This window comes from Pollachius pollachius, assembly GCF_949987615.1.
Source record: "Pollachius pollachius genome assembly, chromosome: 12".
In the NCBI taxonomy this organism is placed as follows: domain Eukaryota; kingdom Metazoa; phylum Chordata; class Actinopteri; order Gadiformes; family Gadidae; genus Pollachius; species Pollachius pollachius.
Window position 1 is genome coordinate 5,229,583 of NC_136945.1, and position 13,904 is coordinate 5,243,486.

General features: G+C 45.3%; 2 protein-coding genes across 2 annotated transcripts; one reads left to right on the forward strand and one right to left on the reverse strand.

The window, feature by feature from the left end:
• Positions 1 to 108: 108 nt before the first annotated feature.
• On the reverse strand, positions 109 to 2,356 carry LOC307084151 (ras-related protein rab7). Its single transcript, XM_079748392.1, has 5 exons — positions 2,233 to 2,356; positions 1,889 to 2,015; positions 1,583 to 1,801; positions 980 to 1,105; positions 109 to 866 (listed from the first exon to the last, which is right to left on the reverse strand). The coding sequence occupies exons 1-5, from the start codon at positions 2,280 to 2,282 to the stop codon at positions 780 to 782; spliced, it is 609 nt and encodes a 202-aa protein (XP_079604518.1). The 5' UTR covers positions 2,283 to 2,356; the 3' UTR covers positions 109 to 779.
• Positions 2,357 to 6,551: 4,195 nt separating this feature from the next.
• Positions 6,552 to 10,704, forward strand: gata1a (GATA binding protein 1a). Its single transcript, XM_079748380.1, has 6 exons — positions 6,552 to 6,684; positions 8,351 to 8,569; positions 8,695 to 9,222; positions 9,410 to 9,555; positions 9,681 to 9,806; positions 9,944 to 10,704. The coding sequence occupies exons 2-6, from the start codon at positions 8,356 to 8,358 to the stop codon at positions 10,223 to 10,225; spliced, it is 1,296 nt and encodes a 431-aa protein (XP_079604506.1). The 5' UTR covers positions 6,552 to 6,684; positions 8,351 to 8,355; the 3' UTR covers positions 10,226 to 10,704.
• Positions 10,705 to 13,904: the final 3,200 nt, after the last annotated feature.

Consider the following 13,904-nt stretch of genomic DNA (forward strand, 5'->3'; position numbering starts at 1 on the left):
AATTTGTAATGGTTTTGAATGGTATGCCTTGGGAGGAAAGCTTACATAGCCAGTGTACCCACTTGTAAATTAGTTCGTTCATATAGCAAGAATTAAAGAGAAAAAAAAACATCTTGGCCTTTTATATAATTACTTGTAACAGTTTTTACATGTTGGTCATCTCTTGATTGCCTTTTGTGTCTTTACATATAAAAAAAAAACCAGACAAATAAGATATATAAATATATAGTCTCCTAATTTGCTTCTGTCAGGCCAAGTCACTGTAGGAGTCGGAATCACTGCTAGGTCCATTCTAATACAACACTTGTGCATGGGAGAGGTATCCCTGATTGGCCACAAGTTTGTCATTTCCTAAGAAAAGCATTTGTGTTGTGAGGGTCTTGGCCGGGGGGAGAATGGCGCCAAGCTCACTTGCCTCTCCCTCTCGCAGGTCCATTGGGTCTCCGTTTGGGGCGTTTTCTGATTTATTTCTCTTGACAAAAGTTAGCTTCATATGCATTCATTATTTTGTGCGTGTCAGTGTGTCTGTTGAGCAAAACTAGACATGCATGCAAAAAGCAGTGTATTTAAGTAGTGATGCCTTAAGTTAGACCATAAGCTGAAGGTCCTCAAAAGAAGAAAAAAAAAAGCATTTGAGTTTGTATCTCTTCCCATGTGGTATACAAGTGTGCCCCTTTTCCTTGCTGGATCACTGTTTTCGCCACCTCGTTAGGTCGTCAACATCAGCAGTGCCGAGGTCTTTCTGAATATGTCCTCCCACACTGGGAATGGTGCGGGTCTCAGCACTGACAGCGGGCGCGAGTTTCCCTCGGCTGTTTGCAGGCTAACTGGAAATGTCCTGTATTTTCCAATGTGTGTTTTTTGTACTGTAGGGAGTAATGTATCTTTTATCATCAAAAATAAACATGTTAAACATTAATGGAACTCGTCTTTTTGTAGTTTTTCCAGGTACATACATCTCTGATGTAGGCCTACGCACCTGTCTTAATCCAGCCCGCGCAGCCTCCAGGAAGGCCTTGGTCACGTGCATGTCCTCCTTGGCGCTCCCCTCGTGGTACTGCGCCCCGATCTGCTCGCACCACTGCGACGCTTCTTCGCGTGTTACCTGCAAGACTGATCTTTAAATTATTCAACTTCTAATTTGATAGGGATTATAGTGTTATATAAAACCTATTTATTAATTGAAACCAGTCCCTCCAGAAAAATGCGGCTTTTTTTTGTGATTGTTGCGGCTAAAAATCCTTGATTATGCGGCACGTTTTCTTAAAAAATGCGATGAAATATGCGGCATATTTATGCAGTAACATGCAGCAACATTCTCCTTGCAGCAACATTTTTGAACTTTCTGCTAAGATATATGTGACTTTTTTGCAACGAAAATGCGGGGATCATGAAATCATGCAAGCCCCGCATATTTTGAGCGGAAATTGGCAATTTATGCGGTGAAAATGAGGCATATTTGAAAAAATGCGGCCCCCGCATGAATATGGCGTTTTTCTGGAGGGACTGTGAAACAATGGAAAATAAAAATATTTTATTTGAAGGCAAACACCACTCTAGAAGCGTAGAAACAGCTACTGACCTCACGGTTTCCCATGTCGGTTTTGTTTCCCACAACAATAAATGGGAAATTTGAGGGATCTGGGGGATCTCCCTTAGTAAGGAATTCTTTCCGCCACTCCTCCATGGCAGAGAATGACGCGCTCGACGTCACATCAAACACAAGCAGGCAGCAGTGAGACCATCTGTACATGGGAGTGCCCAAGGACTTAAACCTCTCCGTGCCAGCGGTGTCCCAGATCTGAGCAGCAATCAGTGAAAGACAAAGAGTGAGCCGGTGACTATTCAACAATAACCGAGGATGGGATTTAGGATTTCTTCCTCATACCTCCAGGATTACTGCTTGGCCATCTATGTCGACTTCTTTCGTGACAAAGTCTATTCCGATCGTAGCTCGGTGAGAAGTTAAATACATGTGGTTGACATATCTGGTCGTCAGCGAGGATTTCCCCACCCTGCTTGAACACATCGTTTAGAAAACACACTGATAAGTGCTACAAAAGTTTCTTTAAAATCCGGTTGAAGAGCCGAAAACTATTTATTGCCCCTCCATATAATTTACCAAAACAGACCGAAAATAAATCTAACGAAAACAATCCTATACATGCCTATCTAAATGCACATATACACCGAAAATTAATCAATAGCCTAGTGTAGGAATGTTGTCTTTACCCTGAGTTCCCAATCAAGATCAATTTAACTCGAGCAGGTCCGTCCGTCATGTTGTTAGATGTCTAAAGCTGAGATCAGTCGTTCTCTCAAAAGAATACCTCTGGAGAGAGTTTGCGTAATCTCAGTCATGAATGAGTCACAGCCAGTTCAACTGGATATTTTTTTCTTGTAATTCCTCCTCGAAATAAGGAACTCAACACACCACACAAACAGAAAACCTGATGCAGTATGGGCCTTTTACAACACATAAACCTTGAATCTCAGATTCCATTTAGTAATTTACAACGACAGGACTTAGTCCTGTCGATCTCGATCTCTAACCAAAATCTGAACTCTTCAGCAGTGTTTCCAATTGTTGTCCGCAAGAGGGCAGTGTGCTTAAGGTGTTCAACCAACTCACCTTTGAGGATATGCAGTATGTCAGGTAAACAGACCTTCGATGTTTTGATGAAGGTTCACTTAAACTCCAGAACATAGACTAACGCGTTTTGAAAATTTAATATATATATATATTTATATATATATATGTACAGTGGTAGGCATAAGTTTAGGCACCAATGCTAAGGTTGACTAAAAAGAGGAATAAAAAATCATCTTTTGGAAATTGATCTTAATAGCCTTCAATAAACAAATTAGGAAAAATCCAACCTTTAAGGACACCAATTTGCTTTGTTAATAAATAATTCCATTCAAATACAGGATGCATCAGTATAGGCACCCCTATGTTAAATTCCCATAGAGGCAGGCAGATTTTTATTTTTAAAAGCCAGTTATTTAATGGATCCAGGATACTATGGATCCTGATGAAATCACCTAGGCCTTTGAAATTAAAATAGCCCCACATCATCACATACCCTCACCATACCTAGAGATTGGCATGGTTTTATTTCAGTTAGCCTATTAGCTGGTTTGATATGCATTGAGAAATCATTAGGCTATCTAACAACTATTAGGCTAACTGAAAAGAACCATGCCAATCTCTAGGTATGGTGATGGGTATGTGATGATGTGGAGCTGTTTTAATTCCAAAGGGAACTTAATCAGGATGCTTAGTATCCTGGATCCATGAAATAACTGGCTTTTAAAAATAAAAATCTGCCTGCCTCTATAGGAACATAGGGGTGTCTATACTTATGCACCCTGTATTGTAATGGAAAACATTTATTTATTTATGATACATTATTCATTCACAAAGCAAATTGGTGTCCTTATAGGTTGGATTTTTCCTCATTTGTTTAATTAAGGCATTAAGATCAATTTCCAAAATATTATTTTTTATTCCCCTTTATAGTCAACTTTAGCATGGGTGCCTAAACTTATGCCTACCACTGTATGCAAACCACGGTAATCATTAACATGTAGACTTTAGATCCTAATTTAATTTCATTAATTTATTTAAAGGACTATAGGTCTATATTCGAGATAAAACGAGATAACGATATAATGAAAGAGATCACGACTTCAACAGATAAAGGCTTTCTGTTCAATAGACCACACTATGTTGATCGGACACACAAGGTTAAATCAATAACTTATCTCTCAACAGAGTGTCTGCGTAATATACAAATATTATTTTACTCCCTTTACTCCCCAGGGATTTTTTCAAATATTTATTTTACATCTTATATATTGGTGCATATCATGGGGGAACTTTGGGTTGATGGTTTAATGCTTGCGTGTAATGAAGAGGCGATATGATAACTACATTGCACAATACAGATGGTGCATCTTATAGAGAGTGTAAGAAGATCAACAGAAAACTGATCTGGGGCTAAAGAATGGAAACAATAAGACAACCAGAGGGTCGGAGACGGAGAGAGAAAAGGAGAGTCAAAGAGAGAGGCCAAAAAAGAGTCAAAAACAAGGAAGACCGAGGGAGAGAGATAGAGAGAGAGAGGGGGGGGGGAGAGAGAGAGAAAGAGAGAGAGGGGGGGGGGAGAGAGAGACAGAGAGAGGGTGGGGGGAGAGAGAGAGAGAGAGAGAAAGAGAGAGAGAGAGGGGGGGGGGGGGGAGAGAGAGAGACAGAGAGAGAGAGAAAGAAGGGTTAGGGCTGACCCCGGGGGGTGTACACCGCGGTATGAGCACGTCTCAGAGGTACGCCCTGCGTGGCCGAGATAAGGCAGCCGCCCCCACGGCAGCGCGCCCCTTGAAAGAACCGTTGAAAAGACCCGAACGATTCCACTGGCTCGCTCCCTTAACCTAGGCCACCCAGAGGCCAGACCCCCACACTGACCCCGAGCCCAGAGCACCAACCAGCCCACGGGCAGGCCGAAGTAGAGCCTGAAGAGGGGCCTGTGTGAGGTAGTGCACCAGGGGCTGGGCTCACTCATCTCTGGGGCTGAGGACACGGAGGTCATGTCCTTTGGAGTTTGGACTATTGAGTCGTTTATTTCAAAGCTTCCAACGGGTAGATCCATGTCACTAAGGAGCAGGTAGGGGTCAGGCAGGGGCCTCTCGCTCCACCTCGCATACAGGTCAGGCTGCAGGCATCGCCGTTAGATTCCCAGGAAACTTTGGGCAGCACCCCAACCTCTACCTTATCCTGCCCCCCCCCCCCCCCCCGCCCTTGGGGGCTTGCTCTGGGGGGGGGCAGAGCAAGGGGGCACGCTGTGGCCACACACGCGCACACACACGCACACACAGTGGTGCTGCAATGTCCGGTGCCTCAGCACTGCAGTCTGACAGCGGCCTGTCATTCCTGCACTCCGCCTCCTTCCATCTTGATAACGTCTTATCAGGGCAGAGCAGCTCCCTCAGACAGCACCAGCAGCCACATCCCTGCTGCCCAGCTGCCTACGAGCACAGCACGCAGAGAGGAGGTTGTCTCCCTCGCTCTCCCCCTCTCTCTCTCTCTCTCTCACCCTCTCTCTTGCTGTCTCTCTCCCCCTCTCTGTCTCTCTCTTCCTCTCCTTCTCTATCTCTCTCGCTCTCACTCTTGTGTTCTATCTAGCCCTCTCTCAATACTGTTACAACTGTCTCTCTCTCTCACTCTCTTGGGTTCTCTTTCCCCCTCTCCCTCCCTCTCTCCCTCTCTTTCTCTCACTCTCACTCTCTTGTGTTCTCTCTCTTGCTCTCCTCCTCTCTTTCTCTCTCTCCCTCTCTCTCTCTCTCCCGTTCCCTCTCTCTCTTTCTCTCTCTCTCTCTCTCCCTCTCTCCCCTACCCTCTCTCTCTGTCCCGCTCTTCCTCTCCTATCATATCTCTCCTTCCCTCTCTCTGTTTCTGCCCATCTCTTCTAGTCTTCCTTAAGAAACTTCTCCTCTCCAGCCACCTTTCTCTAGACGAGATAGACGGATAGTTAAGGGATGGTTCTGAACCAGTAAACGGGTTCAGAGGTCAGTCTGGGGGACGATGTCGCTCATCACCCTGTGTATGTGTAGGGTCGGTGAGCCAAAACAGAGGACTCAAACCCATTAACATGAACATACAGTAAAATGTTATTCCTTAGAAAAGTGAAGGTGTCCTAACTCTCTCCTAATTTGCCTGAAGAGAACAAAGCGGACAAAGAGAGCAGGTTTAAGGGGTTGATGGCGGTGGTGAAGGGGAGTCGGCGAGCTGCTTTGACTATCAAATCGATAGGACACAGTCAAACTTATATCCCGGACCTCTTCTGTATATCCTTCTGCAATCGGTCAGGCCGTGCTGTATTTGCATTACTGTCCAACACAGTAAGCGTTGAAGGATCAAAAAAGAAAAAGTTTTATTTGCATTTCATATTTGCTTTGTTCAAATTGCTGTTCATTGCTCTGGTGAGGCCTTATCAGTGGCTAAATGGTTATTCCCATACAAAGGGCTCTGTCCTGCCGCCTGACAATCCACTTGGCTCAATTGTGCTCACAGTGTCTTTTCCCTATTCCCGTCGCATACAGATTATTAGAAGATATCCAATCCTGCTCTTACAGGACTTCAGTTTAAAATGTGAGCGGTGAAAAAACGAGCCAACACGGGTTGGTTTGATCCAATTCTGTGATGGTGGCGTGGTTATAGCTCTCTCCAGAATAGACACTAGGGGTGTTGATGTTTATGGTCTGTGGATGTCTATGTGGGACGGATCACCAGTTTGAATGATTGAGTAATTAACTTGCCTAATTAGATAGGCAAACAATTCAGCTCTGAGGTGGCTGTTCCTCCACTTCTCCGTTAACTTAATACTGTTACAACTGTTTGAATATTGCATATAAAGTCCACAATAGGACCAAATTTGCTTCTACATGTGTATAGTGCGTACCCTTCTTGTTCTGTTTGGAGCGGAGAGGTGTGTCTCTTTAGACATGTTGTCCCCGACCCCTCCCACAGCCCGTGTCTAGAAGCCTTAAACTTCTGTGGTTGTCAGGCGGTTTAAGTAGGCACCAGTTATTCTGCTGTCCATCCACTCTGACATCTTGAGCCAGTGACTGAGCCATCTTTCACCTGGAGACCCACCGGTTCACACCACCTCTTCATCTACTCTTCAGGTAGGGTCCAGTGGGCTGTCGTCTTGCGGTGGGCCTTTGCCGCGGCTCTCTATCTATTCACTCAGATTTGTGTTATCGCTTTTGATCTTCACTGAGATCAGTTGGTTGTTGTTATTTGTGAGAAAAAAATAAATGTCACACCAAAGGTTGCTTTATCACCTGAAGAGTTATTTGAGGAGCTGCTTTATGCTTCTACTTGTTATAGCTACTGCTACGACGACCACGTTCTAATTATTTTATTCAACAGAACAGATTGGGATAAAAAAATAAAAGCAAAAACTAAATGAAAAAAACTTTTTTTTCTACAATATTAAAGTGTGGATGGAAATGTATGCTTTTCAAAATAGCAATATAAAAATATAATACAAAAAAAGTAATAAAATATCATGTGAATTGTATGAATTCATATGATATGAATTATATGAATTCATGAGCTCATATTCGGTCCTTTCCTAGTTCTAATTTCGAAATCATTGTTGTTGTGTGATTTCTCTTAATCTCATGAGATAAGGGTTGTTTTAAGACTCAATCACTGGAGCTGAATATAGTATATCACATATTTTTCATTATCATATACTAATAGCAATATCAACAATCTGAGTATTCAAGGGTGTCGTAAAATCTCGTGATATCATGTCCCTTTTTTTACACATAACATCTCTGGTAGTCAGTTGTATCTACTGTAAAAAATAAATAGGCAAATGCAAAATTATACATTACAATTAATTATTTTAGAACATATTAACAGAGATTTATATTTATTTAACCAAACAGACTTTTTTTTATAGTATCGTACTTAAGTCCTTATTTGGAGTATCTTTACTTTACTTCAGTTTTTATACATCTATATAACAACTTTCACATTTACCTCAGTAAAAACAAAAAAGGTACTATTAGTCCAAGGCAGCGGACTGTCCGTAAGCTGTGAAGAAAGCAGCATGAACACAGCCTCCTTATCCTACCGAAGACAACTCCTTAAACCATAGTTACTGCAAATGTTTACCAACATATATTCGCTTTTTTTATCCTTTTCATTTTGCTTTGATATACCTTCATTTTATATCTATATATTTTTAATGAAAAATTACATACTTCATCTCGTACTTTTTAGGATACTTTTTCACACTTTCACTTTCAACTAAGATATTTGTACTTTGACCCAATTATGACTTTAGAGTACTTAATACACCACTGCCATGTACACTCATTATTGTTAGACATAGCCCCAGTCCAATAAGGATACCGGAAAGGGAAGTTTGAAGAATATTGCTGTTTACACTGTCCCTGAGAACTTTAGTGGTTGAATAAAGGGATAATAGCGCATCCACAATTAGCCCCTCAGCATCACCTGAAGCCTCCGAAACGCAGGCATACAATTGGAACTGGTGGCTAATTGTGTAGCTTCCCACTGCTGTCCTAGAACACAACTCACCTGACCTCGTTGTACGTACGGCTCACCTCAGAGGTTATAACATGGTTCCGGACCCCCGTAATACGCAGGTAGTGTAGTAGATAACCTAGTGATGGTCGTCGTGTTGGACTCTCCCTTGTCACTCCAAACCCCTGTGACGTATAAATATGTATATATGTATACACAAAAACCATCCGCGTAGGTCTCTAGGACTAACTTAGAACTGATCTGCCCACCGGTCGCTCTTCTCCGCAGCGAGCATGGAGGATTCCTCGGAGCAGTCCCACTGGGCGTCGCCGGCCCTGCTCAGCTCAGACTCCCTGGGGGTCTTCAGCTCGGACACGGGGCTCCTGTCCTCGATGGAGGAGGGGGACGCCTTCTTCTCCAACCCAGAGGTGGACTACAGCGGGCTGCCCTCCTACTTCTCCAACCCCACCCACAGCCGAGGCCCGTCCGCCTACAGGAACAGCACGGGTCAGAGTCCCCCTATTGGTCGCACTGTGTCCCTCACTGGCTAAGCATTCAGATCTCCACTCTCTTGGTTGCATAGAATCCCGAGCCCTAACATGCACTCTTCCTCTCTCCTCACGTCCCGGCAGTTCGACAGCTGTACATGTCGCCGTCTCTGCAGAGCAACCTCCAGTGGGTGGAAGGACCGGCCAATCACTCCATGGGCTCCCCCTACAACCCCCCCACCCCCAGCTGGAGCAACAGCCCCCTGTCCAAGACCCCCCTCCTCCAGCCCACCCCCACCTCCCCCTATACCCCCATCTCCACCACCACCACCGCCGCGTCCTCCTACGCCTCCCCCAGGGACGGCTACATGTCCACGGGCAGGGACGGCAAGGAGAGCCCCTCGGGGCTCCAGGAGGCCCTGAAGGCGGAGAGGCTCAGCCCGCCGGGGGGCGCCGCCGCCGGCAGCAGCTTCCTCAACCTGACCTCCGTGGCGGGGGGCATGTACAGCCCGTCTCCCAACTCCCACCCCCACATGCTGAACCCCTACGGCTCGTACATGGGCTCCACGCCGGACTACAGCGCCGCCGCCCTCTACTGCAGCCCTGGAGGCTGGATGGGCCCCGGCTCCTACTCCCCCAAGCTCCGCAACAAGATGAGGCTATCCCCGCCAGGTGACCACGCGCAAAAGAATCAGCATCCTCATCCTCAACCTCATCACCACCACCATCATCATCCGTATTGCAGTGTTCTGCATTGTCATGTTTAGTGCAGCCATGGTGGGATAACCCATCATAAAGGGCGCGACTCATCCTGTTAGAACACGTTGACTAATCAACGTGTTTCTCTGATTTCAAACAGAGGCCCGGGAGTGCGTCAACTGTGGAGCCACCGCCACCCCCCTATGGCGCCGGGATGGTACAGGCCACTACCTGTGTAACGCCTGCGGACTGTACCATAAGATGAATGGCCAGAACAGACCTCTGATCCGCCCCAAGAAGCGACTGGTATGACACAGATGCTTTTTGTTGTTGTTGTTGTTGTTGTTGTTGTTGTTGTTGTTGTTGGTACTCTGATAGAGCCACGGTAAAGGTAACACACTGAGACCTGTGTTTGTATTACTATGTTCCAGATCGTTAGCAAGCGAGCCGGTACACTGTGTGCCAACTGTCACACCAGCACCACCACGCTATGGCGGCGCAACGCCCACGGGGAGCCCGTGTGCAACGCCTGCGGACTCTACTTCAAGCTGCACGACGTGAGTCACCGCACAGACAACACGCCGCTCGGCGCACGCCGCTCGGCGCACGCCGCCCTGCGTACGGTCGGCTAATGTACGACCGTGAACCCAACGCCGGCTCTCCCCCCCCCCCCCCCCCCCTCCCCATCCTACAGGTCAACCGGCCGCTCACCATGAAGAAGGACGGCATCCAGACGCGCAACCGCAAGGTGTCCAACAAGAACAAGAAGAGCAAGAAGAACCCGGGCCAGGTGGCATCGTACCCAGACCTGATGCAGCCGCTGGAGGACAACTGCGGGCCCTTCTCCCTGGGGCCCGGCGCCATGCTGTCCTACGGCCACGCGGCCCACCTGATCCCCACAGCTCCCCACGGCCTGCACTCCTCCGCCCCCATGTCCTACGCGCACTACCCCAGCGCTGGCATGGTGCCCGTGTGAGGGCTGGATGTGTGACTTAGCTAGGGTGTGGTCACACCTGCGTGTCGCAGCAAGGCTGGTGATTGATACATAGGATTTCTGTCTGGCTGTTTTGTATGTATGTATGTGTCCACAGTTGTGCACTAGAATAGAAGGTTGTTTTATTTTCTATTTGTTTTTCACTGTATTTCAGGCCAAGTTGGGGCATATTAGAAGGAGTATGTCAGGTTTTGTTATAAAGTCAATACAATGTTTTTCCCATCTGGTTCAGGGGCTCCTGCACAATGGTCAAAAGGATAATTCCAGCTGTAAATACAAACAGAATTGTGTATTCATGACAACAATGTTGTTATTTTTGTTCAGTTTTACACCTGTATTTTTTATATTGCAGAATATGTAGAACGTAGGCGTAGTCAGATTTTGCAGATATTAAAGCATGTGTATTGTCTGGTATTTGTTTGTTTATGGTTTATTGGTTTGAGTCAATTCAGTCAAATTAAAACAAGCACTGGGCATTTGTTACTTATTACCGTCACTCTGTGTCCATTATATAAAGCTGTCTTTGTAAAGTCTGCATGACAGTGCGCTTTATCAGCTCCACCACAAATGCAAATTTGAGGCGACATTACCGTACAGCCAAACCACTTTAGCTCAGTTCCATATTCAAAATCCACTTCAATATGATTGTTTAAAAAATGTTTACAAACTGAAACAAAAAGACCACACAAACCCTCATATAGAAACAGAGACTTTGTAACGTGGTGTTACACACTAGCCTCGTGCTCCAAGGTCTATAGCCTGAACTGGCGTTGAATTCCATCATAAAACGTGGTGAGTGATACTTGTTGATAGTTGTAATAAGGTCAGCAAAACCTTGAAAGAACAGGGATTATTGCAAGATAATTATTATACATTTGCTTGTGCATTATCAAACAAATTTAGCAAACTGTCAACAGACCTATATTTCTGGGGAACGGACCTATATTCCACTATATTTCAGGCATACTGAAACTGTGAATGAATAGTCAGTCAAAGGCTGAGATAGTATCTTCAATCTTTCTACGTTCACCAAGACTTGACTAGATAAAACTGAAAAATGACACTTCCTCTTTCTAACCACCCATCCACAACAATGATTGCTGGGAGGTAAGGACTTCAGATAAGAGAATTTATGGGCAAAAAAAAAAAGTGAAAGAATGAAAAAGGCATCGTTAACCAAAGATGAAAAATATGTGGTGCTGAAAAGCAGAACTATTGGAAACGCTGGGGTGAGCATGTTCATCTTTAATGAGCTGGGGAGGGTTGGGGAGTATCACGTGGGACTGGTGGAGGGCTGATAACTTATCACTGAGGCACAGACCACAAGCCATCCACCTGATGCTCATACGAGCGCTCACGAGCTCCCTGGCAGTTACACTGACACCAGAGAACCACACATGAGAGGAGGTAGCCTGTCCTTCACCACGCCTGCCCCACCACCCTGCCCATAGTCTGGTAGGCTCAGGGTGACCTGGCTTCCCAGGCTACAGTTGAAAAAAGCACAACAGCTATTCAAATGATCACTTGATAGGTTAAAAGCCATGTAGGAACCATTCTAGATCCACGTGATAGAGCCCAGTTCTGTTTCTGAAGCCGTTTGGAAAAAACAAACATTAGATCACATTTCAGTGCCAATCGAGGAAGAATAAAACCACCTGGTAGGTCCTAAGGTATTATTCCTGGTTGATAAACAGGTTAACAGATAGAAATTACACCTTGGTTCATTAAGATTAACCATTGTCCATTCTGATACTTAATGGTCAAGTGCTGCTCTTTATTATTTTGCTTGAATACATTTTTAAAAATGGCTGGGGCATCCACTTTTTAAGGCGTTGAACACAATTAAACTTATTTTTATTTGTCCTTAGATATCCTTTATACTTGTTAGAGTGTCTATTCATGCTAGCATATCAAGAGGTGACAATATTCTTTCAACAACATCTTTGTATCAAGGTTTGGCTTAATCAGTTGAGCTACGATCCTTCACAGGGCCGGTGTATACACTTATGTGAAGAGGGATTCTGGCTTCCATTTCTGCAGCATGGCAGTATGCACTTTCTGTGAACATTCGGTCATGGAACACAGTGATTATGTGTCATTCCGTTCCATTTTTGACCTAAATATTGCAGTTACACTTTATATTTGACGTACTACTGCATCATCATCTTTTATAATGCTATAATATCAAATGAAAGAAACAAACTTCCTGGAAGGATATCTGTGACGATGACAAAATTATTATTTACAACATAGATAATGGTTAATATAATCATATATTATAAGTCAAAGTGCAAAGATCCTAGGGTCTCGTCTTGAAGAATAGGATATGGGTTGACATGATCTCATTTTCATTCTTAAGAAGTTAGGTAGTTTATTCTTGTTTCCTTGGCATGCTTTATCTTTTGTTACTGCCAGCTAGGCTCTGGGGAAATGGCAACAAATGACAGGGAAAGATTACCAACCACATGCTCGCTCCTGCTCCCTCACAAACCCATCCGTTGGACGCCTCCTCTCTTGTTTTCTTGTTTTTTTTATGGTGGGGGTTGCATTCACAGTTGTCCCTTCAAGTTGAGGGATGTCACTTTTAAGTTTATGGCTATAACTGTTTTTCTGACTTTGTCGTTGTTACTTCTGAGGATTATTTCTTGTCCTAAACCAGCAACCCTATGTGAATATCCTCTTTTCAATAAATCAAGATCTTAAATTTAAGTCAAATTATTCCCTAAATCCCTCATAGATGATCTATATTTAATTTATCTCCCCTTTAAATCCCTTTAATAGTTTCCTTCTCAACTGCAACTATATAGAGATCAGATTGAGATGCTGTATAATCTCTATTGTTGGGCAGCTGAAGCCATTTTAGGTGTGTAACAAAGGCTCCATCCAGAGGCAAAACATAAGACTGCAACTCTATCACACAAATGTCCCCCTGGTTGAGATATAGTCCTGTACCCATGACCAATCACCAGGTCAACAAAGCACATGCCCTGGGGCCCACCAGGGGCCCAAAGCTTTCACAAGGGTGTGTGTTTGTGTCTTATCTAAATTAAATCTGCCCAGTTGCTGCCCTGACAGACCACAGTAGCAGGTCCCCTAGCAGCTCGCAGCCCAGCTACAGTCAAACTGTAGGACCATATTGTCAACTTGTACCAGGGGGGCCCTATCTACGGTCTCCCTTTACCAGGAGGGCCCTAGCTACGGTCTCCCTTCACCAGGAGGGCCCTATCTACGGTCTCCCTTTACCAGGAGGGCCCTAGCTACGGTCCAGCTGTACCAGGAGGGCCCTAGCTACGGTCTCCCTTCACCAGGAGGGCCCTAGCTAAGGTCTTCCTACACCAGGAGGGCCCTAGCTACGGTCTCCCTTCACCAGGAGGGCCCTAGCTACGGTCTCCCTTCACCAGGAGGGCCCTAGCTACGGTCTCCCTGCACCAGGAGGGCCCTAGCTAGGGTCTCCCTTTACCAGGAGGGCCCTAGCTACGGTCTCCCTTCACCAGGAGGGCCCTAGCTACGGTCTCCCTTCACCAGGAGGGCCCTAGCTAAGGTCTCTCTTCACCAGGAGGGCCCTAGCTACGGTCTCCCTTCACCAGGAGGGCCCTAGATACGGTCTCCCTTCACCAGAAGGGCCCTAGCTACGGTCTCCCTGCACCAGGAGGGCCCTAGC